The sequence below is a fragment of the Pinus tabuliformis genome, chromosome X (genome assembly GCF_031772625.1).
Source record: "Pinus tabuliformis cultivar Carrire ecotype Pingquan chromosome X, CPIR1, whole genome shotgun sequence".
Classification (NCBI taxonomy): domain Eukaryota; kingdom Viridiplantae; phylum Streptophyta; class Pinopsida; order Pinales; family Pinaceae; genus Pinus; species Pinus tabuliformis.
Genome location: NC_142308.1, coordinates 678,766,429 through 678,787,604, shown reverse-complemented (window position 1 = coordinate 678,787,604; position 21,176 = coordinate 678,766,429). Strand labels below are relative to the sequence as shown.

The 21,176-nt window shown below is 42.0% G+C and overlaps 1 protein-coding gene across 2 annotated transcripts in view; it reads right to left on the bottom strand.

Annotated features, from left to right (window-relative positions):
• LOC149141797 (putative sucrose-phosphate synthase 1) overlaps positions 1 to 21,176 on the bottom strand; it is a 335,464-nt gene that overhangs the window by 121,096 nt on the left and 193,192 nt on the right. For both annotated transcript variants that reach the window (XR_016264289.1, XM_089447751.1), the window contains exon 3: positions 865 to 1,106. Coding sequence is in view for 1 of the 2 variants with exons in the window: in XM_089447751.1 (XP_089303877.1) it covers positions 865 to 1,106 (242 nt within the window). In the remaining variant the exon portion in view is untranslated. The remainder of the gene's footprint in view (positions 1 to 864; positions 1,107 to 21,176) is intronic.

Sequence of the window (21,176 nt, the reverse complement as noted above, 5' to 3'; positions counted from 1 at the left end):
CCTGATTTCTACCTATGGAAGCTTTGGTAACCTTAGATTAGAAGGATTAGTTCTTGTTTTTCTTTGAAAGTTACATTGCTAGTTTAGAATTTTATTGTAATAGTTTGAGTAAAGATAGTTTTCATTTTGCTTACGATGTCGAGTTAGAATTTCTAGTTTTCCACTGCATTGACTTGATTAGTATTCATACTTTCTTTGATCGGTGACGTAGTTAGCATTCATACTTCTTTGATTATAGATGTTAGTTTGAATTTCATTCATAAGTTAAGCTTTTGATTAGCACTCGTACTTCCTTGATCATAGTTATTAATTTGAACTTCATTTTTAAGCTTATTTGGAACTTGTATTATTCATTGATTAATTTAACTTTCATTTTTAGGTAAGGTTATTATTCATTAAGTGACACCTTAGGAACTTTCTAAGCTAATTCCTTCACATATAGCAAGTGTACTTCATCAGTTTACAAACTCCAGGTTGATATAATGATGTCTTAATTTATGCAAGTCAATTAGTTCTCACATAGAGTACTTATGAAATAGATCCTACAACCAAGGCATAGGGTTGATAAGCAGATTTATCATAAACTGGTGCTAGTAGAAGTTTGGAATATAACACAAAACATGTGTACAACACTACCTATTTATTTTCTTCTCTATTTCTTTAATTTTTTTGTGGAATGAGGGGTAAAGGGAAGGAAAATATGCAAATGCCAAAATACTATTCATGATGATTTTTTCTTGCATACCCATTTTAAATTTAGTCTCTCTCTATATAAGGGCGTAACATAGTAAATACTTCATTCACGATCTTCAGCCTATTTTGTGGCACATTACTGTAATCCAAAGGAAAAGTTCAAAGATATACCTAATCAAAACAATATACAACTTTTTCTCCTTTTCCTGTTTAGCCCATGCCTCAATCACATCTACAGAGCTAATCCTTGATAATTTACTTTTCCTTTGACCATCACCATGGGTATACATATCATTAACAATGTCACTTTTCTCTCCCTCTGATAAGTCTTCTGATATATTGTCTGTTGCATATTTGCAACCTTGATCATGCTGAAGGTGTTTAGCAAAGTGCTGGGTTTCCTCACACTCAATCTGCAGCATACAATGATCAAAAGCATTTCAGGTCTTATCATTGACAGACAACAAGAATAGCTTTATCATAAAGAAATGCATCAGCATTAACATGCTAGAATTCAGACATCAATCAATATAGAGTCTAGGTAAGGAAGAGAATGGACTTATTAAGTGCCTAAACAACTACAAAAATACCACTGCTAAGCATATAATTTCCAGAATTTTGCTGCGTACACCCAATTCCAGATGCATTTACAACTTCAGGAAATTTGAACAGAAACAAGCTGCCAAAAACTCATTCAAATTTCAAGTTGTATAGAAGTGAACGAGAAGACTAATTACTGCAGAAACCAAGTAATGGATAATTCAAGCAGTTAAGCAAACAGAACAAGCATCACTAGATGCATACTGAAAGCACCTGTAGTTTCTGTGAGCAACATGTAGTAGGAAAGCAGGCAGACTGGAATATAGAATCATAAATATAGCCCACAAATTTCAAGCTGTCCTTCCTGCTAAGTTGGACAGTGATTCCTGATACAAATTGCATTGACTTTGATGTCAATTCATACAAAACGAAAGATCAGATAAAATTATCATTTTTCCTTTTAGAGTGTGTTGTCTGAACCATTGTATGCCTCAAGCCACAAAATTTTAGGACTCGGAAATCAAGTTATTGACTAAGTTGCAGTCTTTAGTTCAAATCAAGAGATACAAAAATAAGGATCCTAAACCTGCCTCTGCATTTGCATGGAAGTAAGATGTGTATCAAATAAGAGGCTTCACGTTCAAGAGATATTTGCATTCCTTGTAGAAGACTGAATCAAAGAATATAAGAGGCCTCCATTTGAAATAATTCACAATTTTGATATTAAATTATTCTAGGCCTTATTTCTCTCTTGTTCTCTTCTGGCTGACTTGCATCTTTTGGGAGAACACTCTTTATCCTTTCAACTGGTATGTATCTATGAAATGGATACCTCAACAGCTATATGAAAACGTAGTGAGTTGTATCTTTCATAATTGGCATTCCTATTCATGGCCTTCCTCTCACAAGTGGCATTCTCATTTGTAAAGATCTTAACATTTAACAACATTCAAAATGTCAATTTCATAACAAGTCACATCATATCATCGGTTTACAACTCTAGCCTGTGGGGATATACCACTGCAAAGTGGTTCTCAAGCATTCGATAATATTCTGTTAAGATTCCAAACATCAGATGTAAGGAAAGTAGAGTCCATGGCTTATGCAAGAGAGATGAGCAGCAAAGAAGGTTTCACTACACTATGCTGATGAAAGTGTGATAAACAGAGATAAATAATGCTAAACTTTGTAAATCATAGGACCATAATTATTAGGTGTAAAAATGTAATGTCCCTTTCCGGAAAGATTGTTTTAATTGTTCAATTCCACTTGCACAGGAAAAGCAACATCAAAAAGTGAAATGAATAATTAAATTAAAAAGAAAGAGAAAATACATGATCATTTGATGACCCATAGTATTGACCAAGGTTGGAGTGTTGGAAAATGTAACTAGGTTCGGTCTTCATAAATTGTACTTGAAAATATTTTGTCAGAAGAAAAGCAAAAATATTTTTATTATTATTGAATTGACATATTAAAACATGGGTCTCATGCTTGAGTCAAATGTATAGGTCAAGCCTCCATTGTAGGCTTTAGGTTATTGTCAAAATCAATTTGTGAAGACTCCTCCATCCATCGAAGTCTCCTTCACAGAATCTCCATCAAGTCGGCTTTCATAAATTGATCACATGTTGGCCAATATAAACACAACTGTTCGAATGCTCATGTTGGCTCAATTATATCGGACAACCACTATATATCTAAGTAACTTGACACGGGGATTCGGGATTCGTTGGATAAGGGGATTCGGGATTCGTCGGATACAGGTATTCGAGTGTCGGATTCGGACATGTTGACCCCCCAGAACAGGACACGTTAGGATACATTATATATTATTTTATTTTATATATATATTAAAAATTAGATATTTCTTACACAAATTCTCATTAATGATAAAAATTCATTGATTTCAAACATAGATCTTCATCTAGATGTAAGTTTTACTATTTACAAAGTAAGTTAGTAACATTATAGCATGCATAGTACATACAAAATTCAAGTACATGTCAGTGATGTCACATAAATGATAAATCAATGAATCATAAATTCTAAATTCATAAATCATAAATCATAATACATATTCAATTCATTGATGATCCAATAAGAGAAAGACAAGATAGTAAGATAAAGACACTGAGAGCTGTAGTTTTCTCATTAGGTCATCAAAATCAATATGTGTTACATAGGTAGTGCAATGCCAATGGCAAATAGAAATAGAAATTACAAAACAACTGCAGGTATACAAGCCTCAAGGCAGTAGGTAGCCCATGACTCATGAGTCATCAATCCTCATAGTCATCATCAGAATCAGCATCGCTGTCCTCATCATCATGGTCACCACTGCTCCCCTCTGCATCCTCCTCCTCCCATGTATCCATAGTCGTCTCTGCATTTGCTGGTGTGGAGGATGACCCCTCTATAGTATCACCATCATCAAATCTAACAGGCTCTAGCACTGGATCATTGAGATCCATGTTGGCCAATGCCAACTCCACAATTTTGTCTAGACCCATATCATCAGGAAAGACATCCCACATCTTTGTCTTTCCTTTCAACCACTCTTCCCTCTGCTAGTAAATAAGACGAAGGTTGGTGTGCACATACACCATTGTCTCTGCCCCGCACTGCTCAAGCCTGCTCTTCTTAACACTATACAAATTCCATATGTGCTCCAATTCCTCTCACAACAAGAGGATGAAGTCACCTGAGAGAGGAGCCTCATGGCTAACTGTTGTAGAGGAGGGCTTGTTGCCCCATGATTTGCCCACCAAGAATAGGGCTTCTTAGCCCCCTGTCTCTAATCACATCATATCCTGCAAATCGACCAGTGCCTGTGGAACACTCTGCAAAGGCATCCTCCACCTCATCAAGAAATGCCCTATCCTAAAAAACCCGCCTGAATGCATCTTTCCTCCCATGTGAGATGTCACCATCCATGTGAGAAGGGAAACTGCGGGAAGGTCCACCATTCAACCACTCATGGCTGTAGTATTTTGGGTTCAATGAGTGAGCCAAACAATGTAAAGGTGTGCAATTCTTGTCCCATCCGCTGACAAAAATATCCTGTATAGTACCACATAAGGCCTCTGGTGATGTCTCATACTCGGGGCACTCACTCTATAGAATAAAGCTCCTCATGGACTCAATCATGGAATCCCATCCCTCATAAACCTCTCCTAGAATGGGTTTGTCTGTATCTGCAAATTGAAGCAAAGAAATGACAGGGTCCATGATCTGAATAATTAGATCTACCCTCTCCCACCAAACATCATCTAGCACTGTGTCCTTCACTCTTTTAGAGGCTAGTTGATCTGTCTTTCTCCAAAAAGACCAAAACTCTGAAATAACCATGGCCCCTTCAACATGATGAATGAAGAGGCAAACCGTGTATTAGCAATCTTCAACAATGATAGATTGTACTCCTTGTAGATAGTGAGGGCATTTGTATGATTTTGCACAAAGTTACAGAGATGCCGTGCATCCTCAATAATGTTACCAATCCAAAGCACATCAGAAGCAATGGATTTCAGTGCTAAGTTCAATGAATGGACAATGCAAGATGTCCAAAACACTTGTGGATATGTAGCTTCCACAATCATGCCAACAACCTTGCAAACAGGTACATTATCTATAATGATTTGCACACAAGAATCAACACCTACATCTTCAATAACTTTAATAAACAACTCACCCATATATTGTGCATCCTTGTATTCTCCAAGTGTATCCACTGCTTCCAGAAAACTGGACCATTCAAGGAAGACACCATGAAGTTGATGAGTGGGTGTCGTGCTAGATCCATCCAACCATCAAAAACAATGCTAACCCCAGATGTTGGCCATGATGCTTTAACAGGCTCAAGCATTTTTTGCACCTCTTTTTTTGCCTTCGTCAACAATGTGGTTCTAAGCTTCTCTGAACCAGGAGGCACATACCATGATGGAGACCCGTGAGTTAGAGCTCGACACATCTCAATAAATAGAGATAAGCGTGCAACATTAAAGGATATGAAGTTTTGATAGAAAAAAAAGGCAATGGTGAGATCAAGCTCTTCCTATTTCTCTTTTTGAAAAATATTTCCCATTGGACCAAGTGAAATTGTCTTTCGTTTTGCTACTTGTCCCCCAACAGAACTCTCAAATGGAAATTTGGTTGTGCCTTTCCTCAAAAATGGAAGGGGGTCATCATTCTTGTTTTTTTATTTATTTTGCAGCCACATTTTCCATACCAACAGTGAACTCTTTTTCCATTTCTTTCCTCTTTTGTAAAGAAATAGTTGTACAAGCTCCAACTCCACAACCTGGTAAAGCCAACAAATGACCTTTCACACGAAAATATGTGCTTGTGAAAGTATTGTGGCAAACGTTGCATCTCCAATTCACATTGCCTCCTCCCTTCCCCTTCCTGCTTGGCCCATCCTCTCTTGTGACATATTTCCACAAAGAATATTACTCAATGTTACCTTTAGGAGGAAGTCTTCCCTCAACATTACTTGCAGCAGACTCTGATGATATTGGGGTAGGAGGGGCATCTCCAATGGGGACATTCTTCCCCTTCCTTTGCCCCCTACCTGCTGCCCTTGATTGAGGCATGAATACTGTAAAAAAATAAACAAAACATGCACAAATTTGTAAAAGAAATGCATATACAAACTGTTGTAATACAAATGCAAAAAAATAGAGAATAAATGCACTTACCTGTTGCTTGAATCTCCTTGAAAACGCTCCAAACACTTGGCTCCTTTCTCCAAACTCCTAACAGCAAACCAACAACTCACTTCTTGCAAAAGGAATGACACAAAATGATTAAAAAACATAAGCATTTTCGCCCTTTTATGGCCGCAAGGGTCCCGATTTTCTGGATTCGTGTTTGGATTTCGTGACACATTGTGTCCGAACAGGACACGATCTGGATTCGATCGTGTCCCATTTGGACACGACGTGTCACGAAATTCGGACACAATTTAGGGCGAATTGAATCCGATTCGCCAGATTCGAACACGTGGTCCTCAAACAACGAATCCGGTTTTAGAGCTATATATATATATATATATATGCACAGGGTTTTCGCATTAATATCACCACAGAGAAGTTCGGATATGATTTCACAAACATATATTTCAGGGTCTTCACAGTGATAAGTTTGGATATCACAATGTGCACAGTTCGGATGACTTTAGTTCAGTGCTATTTCAGAAAGAGAGGCTCATTGTCATTACAGAGATGAACTCGCATTACAATGACTACAGGATTCAGTGCTATCACAATGACCTTCACTCGGTGCTCTCACATGACCACAGTGACATCATCTCAGTGCTATTACAGTGACTTCAATTCGGTGCTCTCACATAACCACAGTGACCTCATCTCGATGCTATTACAATGACTTCAGTTTGGTGCAATTACAGTGGTGCTTTCACAGTATCTCGGTGCTATTATAACGATTCTATCACAATGGTTGAAGGAGGGATTGGTTGCAGAGCTGATCTCTTCAAAGACAAGTGTGAAGAAGACTGACTACTACAGGAGCAATGGAACTGAAGCATGACAAGGTTGACTTCATGGATGGAGGTAGTCTTGAGTCTGAGTTGTAAGGGTCTTGGTCATCTCATTTTGAACCTACTGAAAGAAGAATTTGTTAGTTTTTGGTAGCATCGGAAGTGCTCTAGCCTTGAAAATTGGTGGAGATGCTAAGGCACGTGAATTCTAAAGAACCCAGAAACTGTTTGGTGAAACTCCACCCAAATTGTATTTTATTAAAATAATTAATATTTCAAATGGGGTTCCTAAGTCTAAACTTAGGAAAATTAAAATATTAATGTGTATTAATCAAAATATGGGTGAGAATGATCTAGAAGGCGGCTCAAGTCATGTTTTAATCTTAGCCATTGATTAGAGACTTAATTTCGTCCGTTGAAGACTCAACGGGAAAAGTATAAAATGGACGCTTGGAGTTCATTTGGAAACACACACGGAGAGAACGAATTGATCAAGAATTCGATTCCTAGGGAATGGTTTGCTAAGGATTTCGAATTAAGTGATCATTCTGCAACAGAGGGGCAATGAAAATCCAGGAGAAGGACTTTCTGGAGAATACAAACAAAGAGGCAGAGAGAGCGAACAGAGCAAAAAAGTTGCCTGTCACACAGAAGCTGAAACTACCGGGAACAGCCGGAATTGTTGGGAACTGACGAAATAGTCGGGAAAGATGACATAGAGGGCATAAGCCAAAACTGTGGGTATAGTCAAAACTGTCAGAACAACAGGGAAAGCTAACACAAAGGGCAGAAGCAGGAACTGTCGGGAACAGTTGGAATTGTCAAGAACTGCTAGAACAACCGGGAAAGCTGACGCAGAGGGCAGAAGAGGTGACACAAAAATAGCCGGTGTTAGCCAGTCTTGTGTTGGATCAGCCGGAATTATGCCAGGTGAAGTGAGGTAAAACTCACTCAGATTTTCCGCCAATGTCTTCTCTGTAAAGGATTGTTGGATGAGCATCCAAGATTTGTATCTAGATATTTCTCCTGCATAATAATAAAACCCTCAGAACTGCTGCACCGGTTTTCCCATATTGGGTTTTTCTGGGGAATATTATGTCCAAAGATAAATGTGTCCTACGTATCTTGTTCTTTGCTCTGTTTTCTGTCTCATGAGATCAAATATTTAATTAGTGTAGGTTGCAGAAGTAATTTGCTTTAGTATTCAGAAGAATAACTTGATGAATATAATTTAAAAGTCAAGTAGGTGAAGTAGATTCAGATTTGCTGCAGTAGCGGTTCCTATAGTCTAGGAATTTTCACATGGTATCAGAGCATTGATTTTCAAACAAGAAGAACAGATCTAGTGTTGAGTAGTGAGGCCAAAAGTTGCACTTGGCAGCAACGTGAATCCCTTTATTGCGCAGTCCTTTGCTGGGACGCAGATCCGAGGAAATCTCTTTCTTAGTGAGATGGCAGAGAGGTACGATTTCCAGTTCGTGGGTTTGCATAGGCAGAGGGAGTGACACAGAGCCTCAGCGCAGTGCTTGAAGGTCGCAGTTTCTGTCGGGGTAGAAATCCGTTGGAAAAGAACGAAGACACATAGTAGGGGAATTTTCTCCTCAGAGAACTTTCCGCCAGAAAGTTCAAATTTTTCACTTGCTAAGACGGCATCGCATGGGCTCAGAGATCAGGACAGGTTGGACAGAGCCTCCAACTATGTCATATGGAAGACCAGAATCTTAGATGTTCTAGAGGAATATGACCTCGAGGCCTACGTCAAAAGTTTTGTTGTTGTTCCTACTGACAATGATCAAAAGAAGAAATACAAGGTCCAGCAGGTGAAGGCAAAGAGGTTGATTCTCGATGGGGTTTGTAATATCCCTTATCAAGAATATTCCTCAAACACAAGCAAACTCCAACCAGAGATGGACTGGGAGGGCATTTACCAGATATGTTGCCTCTGAAAAGAGGACGAGATCTGGAGGCTACCTGGCCCTTTCCAGACTCTATCTAAGAGTATAGGAGAAAACACACAAGTGGTATAGTAGCCAGGAAGCTCAAAGAGATAAAAATAACAATGGTGCAACATATAACAATATAACCATAAGCAGATACTCAAGAAATGCAGAGAGAAATGCTAAGCCATTTTATTATACTAAGTAATAGAATGAGTACAGGAGGTGATCAAAAAGATGGCACCTCGACTTGCCCAAGGCAAGTGAAGAAATACACTCAGAATAGCAAAGGAATGGCCTCTCTTTGAACTGCGTCCAAGCTGCCGGAGAACTGCCGTGCTACTGCTGCTGCTAGAAATCGAATGAGGATTTGGGGTTGTTCCCCTCAGAAAATGTTGAAACTCTGAAATCGGACTCTACTCAAGAAAAGAAAAACCCAGAAAGCTTTTTTGAAATGGCCAACCACCGAAAATCGCCCCCTTGAGGACCCACACAGTCCCTCAGGGCTCTGCGCTGCTACTGAAATAAACCCACCACAACTCTGCCTGAAACTCAACAAAAATCGTCCAATATGCAAGGGCTGATCCCCTGCTCAACCTCCCAGCACAAATCCCCCTGCAAAACCTCAATCCAGAATTCCTGCCAGAAAGAACTGTGTCATCCCTCTCAAGACTGCGCAGTCATCTAAGATGCTCAATCTTCTTGCAAAAATGCTGATGAAACTACTGCAAAAATACTGATGGAAATACCTTGCCCGAGCAAGCACTCGAAGTCCCCCGGGGCTAAGGGTGAGATCTCCAAACGGAGACACTCAATGCACTAAATAGTGTTGTGGACTAGCTAAACAGCCAACGTGCTCTAAGTCGAAGTGACTAGCTCAAATGCTCATAATCCAATGCCAAAATGAGTAGGCTCCTCTCTCCTTTATAGCATTGGCCTCTCTCAATCCCAAGGCTCACCTCTTCCAACGTAGCTTTCCTCTTGCCACGTGTTTCTCACCATCTGCGCACTCACTCCAAGTGTCTACGTGGGCCCCTCCTCTATGTGGTTCTTTGACCCCCCTTAGTTCACCCTTTAAGTTACAACATTGTGCTACTAGGGAGTGTATTTATTCATGAAGTGAGTATGTCCCCCTCTCCTCACCTTTTTATTTATAAATAGCTATAAAGGCAAAATTGAGCAAAATCGAATATTCCAATTAGCCATGGCTAATTAAGAATATTACAATCTCCCCTGGCAAAATGTTGCTTGTCCTCAAGCAACTGAAGTGATGAATGCTGTAAGATCTTCTCACTCTCCCAAGTGGCATCCTCATCCGATAAATTCTTCCACCTCACCAAGAATTCCCGGACTATCCTGCTCCGCAACCGCCTCTCGGTATCAATAATAGCCTCTGGCTACAACACCAAATGCCCCTCATCATCCATGGGTGGTAGCTCATCTGTCACTATCACATGTTGCCCCAATGCCTTCTTCAGGCATGATACATTAAAAATGTTATGAATCTCGTTGCCTTGGGGCAGCGCCAACTCATATGCAACCTGTCCAATCCTGCATATCACCCTGTATGGCCCATAAAAGCGGGGCTTGAGCTTCTCAGCCCCCTTTTGCTTCAGTGACGACTGTTGGTATGGCTGTAATCGTAGGTAGAGCAGGTCCCCTACCTCAAACTGTCTCTCCACCTGACCCCTGTCAGCATACAGCTTCTGCTAGTTCTGCGTTGTAGCCATATTATCCTTGAGAGCTCAGAGAAATATCCCGACTCTCATGGATCCAAATCTTGGCTCTCGGAGCCTTGCTAGCACCAAACATCACGTCAGCAAAAGATAAAGGATGATACCCATACAAAGCATAAAATGGTGACATACTTATGGACAAGTGATGAGTAGTGTTGTAGAAGTACTCCCCCAGATGCAGCCACTTCAGCCATGCTCGTTGCTGCCCACTGACATAGTTACGCAAGTAGCACTCCAGCGACTTGTTAACTATCTCTGTCTACCTGTCCGTCTGTGGGTGATAACTGGTACTCGGTGTCAACTCCGTCCCCACCAACCGGAAAAGCTCTTGCCAAACCCCGCCCATGAAACGGTTGTCTCTATCACTGGTGATGATCTTAGGAAGACTATGTAGCCTAAAAACCTCTTTGAAGAACAGCTCGGCCACCTGTGCTGCTGTGTAGTGTGCGGATATGGCAAAAAAATGTGCGTACTTCGTTAGTCGATCAATGACAACAAAGATACAATCCTTGCCCTGTACCATGGGCAACCCTGTGATGAAGTCCATCGAAATACTCTCCCATTTCCCCTCCGGAATGGGAAGAGGCTGCAATAATCTTGCGGGATGGCTCACCTTCCCCTTGTTCCTCTGGCAAACATCACACTCCCGGACATGCTGGAGTACATCCTCCTTGAGGCCCTTCCATAAGAACCTCTCTCTAATGGCCCTGTAGGTTTTGGTAAACCCCTGATGACCTGCCAATGGTGAATCATGTGACGCCTGAAGTATCTTCTTCTTGAGCTGAGACCCCTCAGTCAAGAAGATCCAGTCCTTGTAGTAGATGATCTCATCGACCACCCTGTACCTGTCATCCGCCACCTGCCCATCCAGAACCTCACATGCAAATCTGTCCTTGGAGTACTCTACTAAGAGTCAAGCCCTCCAGTCTGCGTCCAAGCTCATAAGAGCCAACGTAGCTGGCCTACGTGAAAGGGCATCTGCTACCACAATGCTCTTACCCTTGACATACTCAATGTCAAAGTCATATGCTTGGATCTTGCCAATCCACTTCTACTGCCTCTCCTGTAGCTGCTTCTGCTCCAAAAAGAACTTGAGGCTGTTGTGATCAGTCCTCACCCTGAACCTGTTACCCACCAAATACTGCCAGTACTAAGCCAATGCATGCATGATGGCCAGCATCTCCTTGTCGTATATAGAATACAACCTCTCCTACGGAAGGAGCTTCCAACTCTCAAAGGCTATAGGATGACCTCCCTGCATCAATAGGGCGTCGATCCCCTCTCCCGACGCATCACACTCCAAAGCAAATGGCTGCTGTAAAATCTGGCAACGCAAGCACTGGGCAGCTACTCATAACCTCCTTGAGCCTGTCAAAGGCTCGCTGCGCTGTATCCGACCAACTGAATGCCCCCTTCCTCGTCAAATCTGTCAAGGGTGCAGCAAGTTGTGAGAAACCCTTGACGAACTTCCGGTAGTAAGTACAAATGCCAATGAATCCTCGAAGTTCCGTCACGTTTCTCGACTCCGACCAATCCCTGATGGCCCTGATCTTCTCCTCGTGGACCCTCACTCCATTCACTCCTATGATGTGTCCCAAGTATAACATCTCCGTCAACCCAAACTCACATTTGGAGAGCTTGGCATAGAACTGCTGCTCCTCCAAGATGCTTAATACTGTCTCAATGTGTTGAAGATGCTCCTCCCAAGTCCTATTGTAGATGAGTATATCATCAAAGAATACCAACACAAACTTCCTCAAGTGACTGCGGAAGATGTGATTCATGCAAGACTGGAATGTAGGTGGGGCGTTGGTTAGCTCGAAGGGCATCACCAAAAACTCAAAGTGCCCATAGTGACACCTGAAGGCGGTCTTGGGAATGCCCTATTCCCTCACGCGAATCTGATGGTACCCAAATCTCAAATTAATATTTGAGAAGAACCGGGCTCCTCTCAACTCATCGGTCCTGGGTATGGGGTTCCTGTTCTTCAGGGTCTTCTTGTTCAGGGCCCTGTAGTCAATGCACATCCTCAATGTGTCGTCCTTCTTCTTCACTAACACCACGGAAGAAGCAAAAGGACTCGTGCTTGGCCGAATGTGCCCAAGTGCCAGCAACTCGAGAATGGCCCGCTTAATCTCATCCCAGTAGGCCTGGAGATGCCTATAGGGGGTAGTAATCACTGCATGTATGCCCTGCTCAAGCTCAATGGTGTGCTCAAACCCCTAGTCCGATGGTTGTCCTGGCGGAATCTCCCCAAATACTATGGCATACCGGTCAAGGATGGACTGTATCTCTGGGTGCATCGTCTGCCCTGTAGTCCCTGCCTCCGATGCACGCAGCTCCACTGCCCACTCTATGTCTCCCTTCCGAAGACTGCCTCCATCCGATGAGCTGAAACAGTCTGAGGCGGGTATGTGTGCTGTCCCCGTATCTTCTCATGCCTCCCTGTCTTCTCATCATCCCACTCCATCTCTAGGGCCTTCCAATCTGTAGTGACCTTCCCTAGAGTGATGAGCCACTGAACACCTAGTACTATGTTGGTGTCCGGAATATTAACCACGAAGAAGTGGTCAGTCAGTGTGTAGGTGCCCATTGTCATTGATAACTCTAGAACATAACGAGCACACACCATGGTCTGATCTCCTGGGACCAAAACTGAAAATCCATCGAAGCTCTCTATCAATATACCTCTCCGCTCAACCATCTGTGCATCAATGAAGTTGTGGGTGGCCCCACTATCAACCAAAACCAATACTCACTGGCCACGTACTGTCCCCTATACGTGCAGCGTCAAATACTTGGGAACTCCTCGCAATGCTGCAAGGGCTCCTCCGGTAGGTGCAAAAGCTGCACCACCCGCTGCTGCTGGTGGAGGCGGCAACGGACCCTGCATGGCATGACTATCTCCTGCCTCCACATCATCCTCCTCATCTTCTTCCCCGCTACTCTCAGAGAAGACCTCAATAAAATGTGCTTTGCCAGCAGCACATCTATGTCCTGGTGCCCACGGCTCCTGGCAAGTGAAGCACAACTGCTTCTTCTTCAACTCCCTCCTGGCATCATCATCAATCTGTACTCGTCCTGGATTCCCCTTCGAAGGTGGAATCCTCACATCCTTCCCCTTAGGCTGAAAAGCCTGCCGCTGGGGGTAAGGTTTCCGAGTCCTGGGTACGACATCCTATAAGTCCCGAGTCCTACTAATAGCATCTTGAAGGGTGGTTGGTCTAGCGGACCTTCCTAGACCCTGAAGTGGCTCTGCTAACCCCTCAACATACATGTAGATCCTCTATGCCGCAAATAGATCTGTCACCATCACTGAAACCCTCAAAAAGTCCGCAATGTAGGTCTCTGGGCTCCCTGTCTGTTTGAGCCTCGTCAGCTCAACAAAGTGTTGTTCCAGATCCCTCCGGTCAAACCTCTCCATCAATCTCCTGGTGAACTCAGCATACGTTGTCACTGTGGAATGCCCGAGTGTAACCATCCCATGGAACCACCAATCCTGGGCCTCACCATCCAAATGTAATGTCGCCACCTTGATGGCCTCTGTCTCCGACATCTGGTTAAGCTGGAAGTAAATGTCCAGCTTCTCCACCCAAGACTTTGCCGAACTGTTTGATGAACCATCAAACGTAGGCAAGTGGAATCTACTAGCTGCACAGTGGGTGTCACCATCATGATAATGTCGGTACCCTCTGTGATGGTCGCGGGGTCTACTATCCTGTTGGAGCTGAACAAAGTCTCTGAATGAGAGAGCCTCCCTGAACTCCCGCACATAGGCCTAGTATTCTGCAAAATAATCGCCCATATGACCGGGCTCTGCCTCCTACTGGGCTCCAGCCCCTGTGTCTGCTCCTAAGAAAGTGGGTATGGTAGAGCGTGTAGGGGCATGTGATGCCACCTGCTGAGTAGTATCACGCTGCTCTGGCAAATGGTGTGATGCACCCGATCCCTCACCAAACTGGAAAACCCGTGGGCTCTCACGCTGTCTAGCCTCTACTGTCGTGAATCTCTACCCCATCACCTCAATCTGCCTCAACAGATCCTATACTGATTTGAAGAGCATGTCCGCAAATCTCTTCCCGCCATCATCTGCCATCGGATTCTCCTGCTCTGCGTCCACCACAGGCTCCTCCTGTCCTGTGTCCACCACCGGAACACAGTCTCCCTCTTCGTAGGTGTTCTCCAACCTACGCCTAGCGTCTCTGTATCTCCTACCTCTGTAACAGATGTAGGGCTTTTCCCCCGGTGTCAAATTGCTAGCTCCACAGGCTGAGCCAGATCTATGCTCTGATACCACTGTAATATCCCTTATCAGGAATATTCCTCAAACACAAGCAAACTCCAACCAGAGATAGACTGGGAGGGCATTTACCAGATATGTAGCCTCTGAAAAGAGGACGAGATCTGGAGACTACCTGGCCCTTTCCAGACTCTGTCTAAGAGTATAGGAGAAAACACACAAGTGGTATAGTAGTCGGGAAGCTCAAAGAGATAAAAATAACAATGGTGCAACATATAACAATATAACCATAAGCAGATACTCAAGAAATGCAGAGAGAAATGCTAAGCCATTTTATTATACTGAGTAATAGAATGAGTACAGGAGGTGATCAAAAAGATGGCACCTCGACTTGCACAAGGCAAGTGAAGAAATACACTCAGAATAGCAAAGGAATGGCCTCTCTCTGAACTGCGTCCAAGCTGTCGGAGAACTGTTGTGCTGCTGCTGCTGCTAGAAATCAAATGAGGATTTGGGGTTGTTCCCCTCCTCAGAAAATGTTGAAACTCTAGAATCGGACTCTACTCAAGAAATCCAGAAAAACCCAGAAAGATTTTCTGAAATGGCCGACCACTGAAAATCACCCCCTTGAGGACCCACGCAATCCCTTAGGGCTCTGCGCTGCTACTGAAATAAACCCACCACAACTTTGCCTGAAACTCAGCAAAAATCCTCCAATATGCAAGCGTTGATCCCCTGCTCAACCTCCCAGCACAAATCCCCCTGCAAAACCTCAATCGAGAACTCCTGCCAGAAAGAACTGCGTCATCCCTCTCAAGACTACACAGTCATCTAAGATGCTCAATCTCCCTGCCAAAATGCTGATGAAACTACTCCAAAAATATTGATGGAAATACCTTGCCCAAGCAGGCACTCGAAGTCCCTCGGGACTAAGGGTGAGATCTCCGAACGGAGACACTCAATGCACTAAACAGTGTTGCAGACTAGCTAAACAGCAAGCGTGCTCTAAGTCGAAGTGACTAGCTCAAATGCTCATAATCCAATGCCAAAATGAGGAGGCTCCTCTCTCCTTTATAGCATTGGCCTCTCTCAATCCCAAGGCTCACCTCCTCCAACGTAGCTTTCCTCTTGCCACGTGTTTCTCACCATCTGCGCAGTCACTCCAAGTGTCTACGTGGGCCCCTCCTCTACGTGGTTCTTTGGCCCCCCTTGGCTCACCCTTTAAGTTACAACGTTGTGCTACTAGGGAGTGTCTTTATTCATGAAGTGAGTATGTCCCCCTCTCTTCACCTTTTTATTTATAAATAGCTATAGAAGGCAAAATTGAGCAAAATCGAATATTCCAATTAGCCATGGCTAATTAGGAATATTACAGAGTTCGAGATCATGTGGTCTCACACTTGCAGGGCAAGTATACAGCAACGGAAGATGTATTTGGAGCAGAAGTTGCAACGAACTTTGATGCAGAAAGGAGAAGGGGTGAACCTTTATCTTCAACGTCTTCAAGACACTAGAGACCAGCGTGCTGCAGTGGGGTCCACTCCTCAACCAACCACGATGGTGAGGATAGCCCTAAATGGAGTCTCAGATGAATGACAAGTTTTCGTCCAAAGCATATTGGGCAGAGAAAAACTACCTTCATGGGAGGAGATGTGCACGACTCTTCAACAGGAGCAGTTAAGGAGGGAATTAGTGAAGGTCAACCTCAGTGACAGCAGTGGGAGTGTCACAAAGACGGAGGAGGAGGAGGAGAATGCAATGCTAGCATCAAAGGGACAGCAAAATCCAAAGCGAAATAAGGACATTTCGAAGGTGAAATGTTTCAGTTGTGGTGAGATGGGCCACTATGCATCCCAGTGTCCTTTGAAGAAAAAGGACAAAGATGCGAAACATGATCCTAAGGCTACTTCAGCAAAGATTGACGAGGATGAGTTTTGCCATGAGCACCCACGCATCTCCAGGAGGGAGATGGGGCAATATTGAGTTGTAGTCCAGAGGACTACATGCGAGTAGGATCCTTGAGGAGTCAACCTCTTGGATCAGTTCCTTGATACGGGAGACCAAGATTCAACAGTAGCGAGAAGGACTTAGTGTCAAATGATGCAGTGGAGTGTTTGGAGGACAGATGCAGTGGCTTGAAACCAAAAACTAATCAGCGCAGAGCAAGGTTGACAGCAGTGCAGATGGCACAGTGCAGAGGTTAGCAGCAGCGCAGAAGATTCAGAGGGTTAGCAACAGCCAGATTCCGACATTCATTGTATTATGCTGAACACCGTTAAGTTCAGCTAATTTTGGATTTTTTTCAGTTGCTTCTCTCAACAACTGAGTTGCAGTACGAATGCAGTGTTAGCAGTGGTAGTGCTAGCAACATAGTAGATGCAACGTTTGAGAGGGAGTTGTAGTACAGATGCAGAAATCGTAGTGGCAATGTCATGGGTAGCAGTACATTAGCAACAGTAGCACAATGTTGGTGGAAGCAACAGTGCGGAAAGGGAGATGCTTCAGAAGCAGAGCAGCATGTAGTTGGGCATTGTTGCTAGAGAACTTTCCTCGCTAAGAGGGAGTGTTAGTTTTTGGTAGCATCAGAAGTGCTCTAGCCTAAAAAATTGGTGGAGAGGCTAGGGCACATGAGTTCTAAAAAACCTAGAAACCGTTTGGTGAAATTCCGCCCGGATTGTATTTTATTAAAATAATTAATATTTTTAATGGGGTTCCTAAGTCTAAACTTAGGAAAATTAAAATATTAATGGGTATTAATCAAAATATGGGTGAGAATGATCTAGAAGGCGGATCAAGTCATGTTTTAATCTTAGCCGTTGATTAGAGACTTAATCTCGGTCGTTGAAGACTCAACAGGAAAAGTATAAAATGGAGGCTTGGGGTTCATTTGGAAACACACACGGAGAGAACGAATTGATCAAGAATTTGATTCCTAGGGCAAGGTTTGCTAAGGATTTCGAATTAAGTGATCATTCTGCAACAAAGGGGCAGTGAGAATCCGGGAGGAGGACTTTCCAGAGAATACAGACAGAGAGGCAAAGAGAGCTAGCAGAGCAGAAAAGTTGCCTGTTACACAGAAGCTGGAATTTCCGGAACCGTCGGGAAAGCTGACGCAGAGGGCAGAAGCCGAAACTGTCAGGAACAACCAAAACTGTCGAAAAAGCTTACACAGAGGGCATAAGTCGGAACTTCAGGGAACAACCGAAACTGTCGAGAACAGCCGGAACAGCTGGGAAAGCTGACATAGAGGGCAGAAGAGGTGACACAGAAATAGCCGAGGTTAGCTAGTCTTGTGTCGGATTAGCCAGAATTCTGCCACTGGAAGTGAGGTAAAACTCACTCAGATTTTCTGCCAGTATTTTCTCTGTAAAGGATTGCTAGATGAGCATCCTAGATTTGTATTCAGATATTTCTCCTGCATAATAATAAAACTCTCAGAACTGTTGCACCGGTTTTACCGTATTGGGTTTTCCCGGGGACTATTGTGTCCAAAAATAAGTGTGTCCTATGTATCTTGTTCTTTGCTTTGTTTTTTGTTTCATGAGATCAAATATTTAATTAGTGTAGGCTGCAAAAGTAATTTGTTTCAGTATTCTAAAGAATAACTTGATGAATGTAATTTAATAATCAAGTAGGTGAAGTAGATTTAGATTAGCTGCAGTAGGGGTTCCTACAGTGTAGGATTTTTCACAGAATTTTGACTAGGTTATCCCCTAGAGTGGGGTTTTTCCCTGGCAAGGTGCCTACATCTTGTGTTCTCTTCTATTTGTTACTTGGCATTAGTCTTGATGATATGAAAAGATAAATTTAATGAAAGAATAATAATAATAAACCATCACAAGATAATGTCATCATAAGAAAAATTGTTTAACTGCCATCCTATGGATTTTTCTAACATGGTTTCAGAGCTATGGTCAAGGTCAAAGGCAGTTTGAAGATCACTTTGAAGTATTCTCAGTGAAAGGATCAGTTTGCATTGAAGATCAAGTTCAAGATCCCAAGGATGTTTCTGGGCTAATATTTTGAGGTATCTTGGATAGCAAATTGTAGTGAGCTAGTTCATTCACCATATAAAAACACCTTGAAGAAGAAGGAGGATTCCAGTATTCCTTAAGGTGAGAAGTTCGGATCAATTTGTAGTAGTATGAGGATGGGTGAAATCATAGTTCAATATAGAATATTTCAAATCAGTTTCAAAAAATGTAACTTCACTCAAAATACATAGAAGGTTTCGGTGAAATCATATGACAGGGTTTTGGCATTCTGCAAGGAGAAAATTTTGGATCAACTTCAGTGTTAAAATTGTAGTTCGATGTTAGTTATAGTCATGTCATAAGAAAAATTCGGCCTCAGTATGGTTGAAGCACTGATATAAGGAAACAATGCTATGGTCATTGATATGTGCAAGGTCGAAACAATACATTCTTCCACTCGTTGAAGAAACAATAGACTGAGTTATCACAAGTCTAAAAGCCTCTTCAACATACTCTAAGATTATAGTAACCCTAACTAAATAACACTAGTCATGCATTTGAAGGCAATGAAAGGAGGATTTGCTAAATCAAAAGCATTTATTTGAAGACTATCCGAAGTTTGGCCTACGGAAAAAGAAATAAAGTATTGTCACTTTATATGGTATGTATATGTATAAGCTTTTAGATTCCTATTATCTCTAATGGTTCATATAATCCCTATTTATAATTATTCTAGGATTAAGAGTGTACTCTCTTGATAAACCTTAATCCTCTCCCTCTAGGATTTACAAGTAATCTAGGATTCCAAGCTAAAAGAAGAAATAACTATTCATAGAATTCCATTCTCCATGGCTATGTAGGAAATCTAACTTTAGAAATTAAATCATGATTCTTGGTATCACACGTTGTGCTTGTAAGTATGTACTATAGGTATAAAAGATCATGGCTTAGGACAAAGAAGACACTTCAAGGAATCCTTCCAAGGTCTGTCAAGGAACATCTCCGGCGATGTCTTAAACTATACACCTTACAAAATTCTCTTAAAAGTGAGTTCATCTTATTTTTGTAATTTGCATCACATTACTAACATCGTTATGTCTAGTTGTCTCGAATCATAATGATTCTTGTTTTGGGTAATTCATCACTTGATAAATCTACCCTCCTTACATCCTTAATTGTTCTTATAGAACTCTAGACAAGTTCTCTAGAAAACCCTAACCTAAGGGTATGTTGAAAATGAATGAAACCCTAATCTACTTAGGGTTATTGATGGAGTCTAAAGAAATTGCTATTATGATATATTGATGATGTCAAGTTTCGGGTTTTGGTATGATCATGAAAACCCTAACTTGTTAGGGTTGAATGATGATTGTCTGAAATTCCAGGACCCAAACCTTTGAAATTTTGATATATAGTAGGGTTTGTTGAAACCTTAGGTTCTTAGGGTTTGGTTGTGTCTATAAGCAAAACCCTTGTTATGTATTTAGAGTCTTAGGAATGAAACCCTAGGTATGTCTCCATTTGGTTGAAACCCTAGCATGTTCTAGGTTGGTATATGTCTAACATATTAATATTGCCTGACATATGATGTGCTTATCATATATTCCTAGATATATGTGTTGGCCTAATTGTTAATGGACATGAGTCCTAGGGTTTGGAAACAAGCCGTAGTCAAAGCTTGATTATCTAGGATGATGTTGTTTGGAAAATCTAGGGTTTAGCAAGTAAACCCTAGTAGTAGTTAAATTCTCGTGTGTATAACCATTTGGAGTTTATGAATCTATATAGTGATTGTTGAGAATTTGTAGATGGAAATCTAGGGTTTACATCAAACCCTAGTAAATGCTAGTCATGATGTTGATTAAGCTGTGATTGATTGTTGAAGCTCATGTAAAAATTCTAGGGTTTACATGAAATCATAGTAGGAAGTCTAACCTGTGGAATTTGAAAATTGTGAGATGCATTAATCTGATTTGTTTCTAGGGTTTTCTATATAAAATATTGGGTCATGTCATTAAAAGAATATTGAAACCCTAGATATGATGAGCTTGATATCTTGATGAGCTATGGATGTGATTTAGGGTTTGTAACAAAACCTGGGCAAGAAATCGAAGTATTGAAGTATAGCCTCTTACTGATTATGTTTGTAAATGCTTCTGTTATGATAAGATTTTGATATGGCGAATCTCATGCTTCTATAGATTTGGTTGTACTTGCTATCTAAGTTGTGCAGGTATGCAATCTTCAAGCTCGTGAAGATATTCGTAGATGTGATAAGCATGACGTGAATAGTGATGGTAATAATAACTCTGATGAGATGGTTGGAAGCCACGAAAGATTCTCTAATGACGTAAAGAAGAAGTAGAACTCCCTAAGTTAAGAGGGAGCCTGAATGAAATCTCCCTAGGGTAAGAGGGAGCTTGAATGAAAGGAATCTCCCTAGGATAAGAGGATGTACAGAAATGATTAGATCCTCTCTGATTAAGAGGGAGTGACAAATGTGGTTCTCTACTTCACGTGTCATGCACTAGACCAAGACTAACAGTCGTAAGTTTAGTG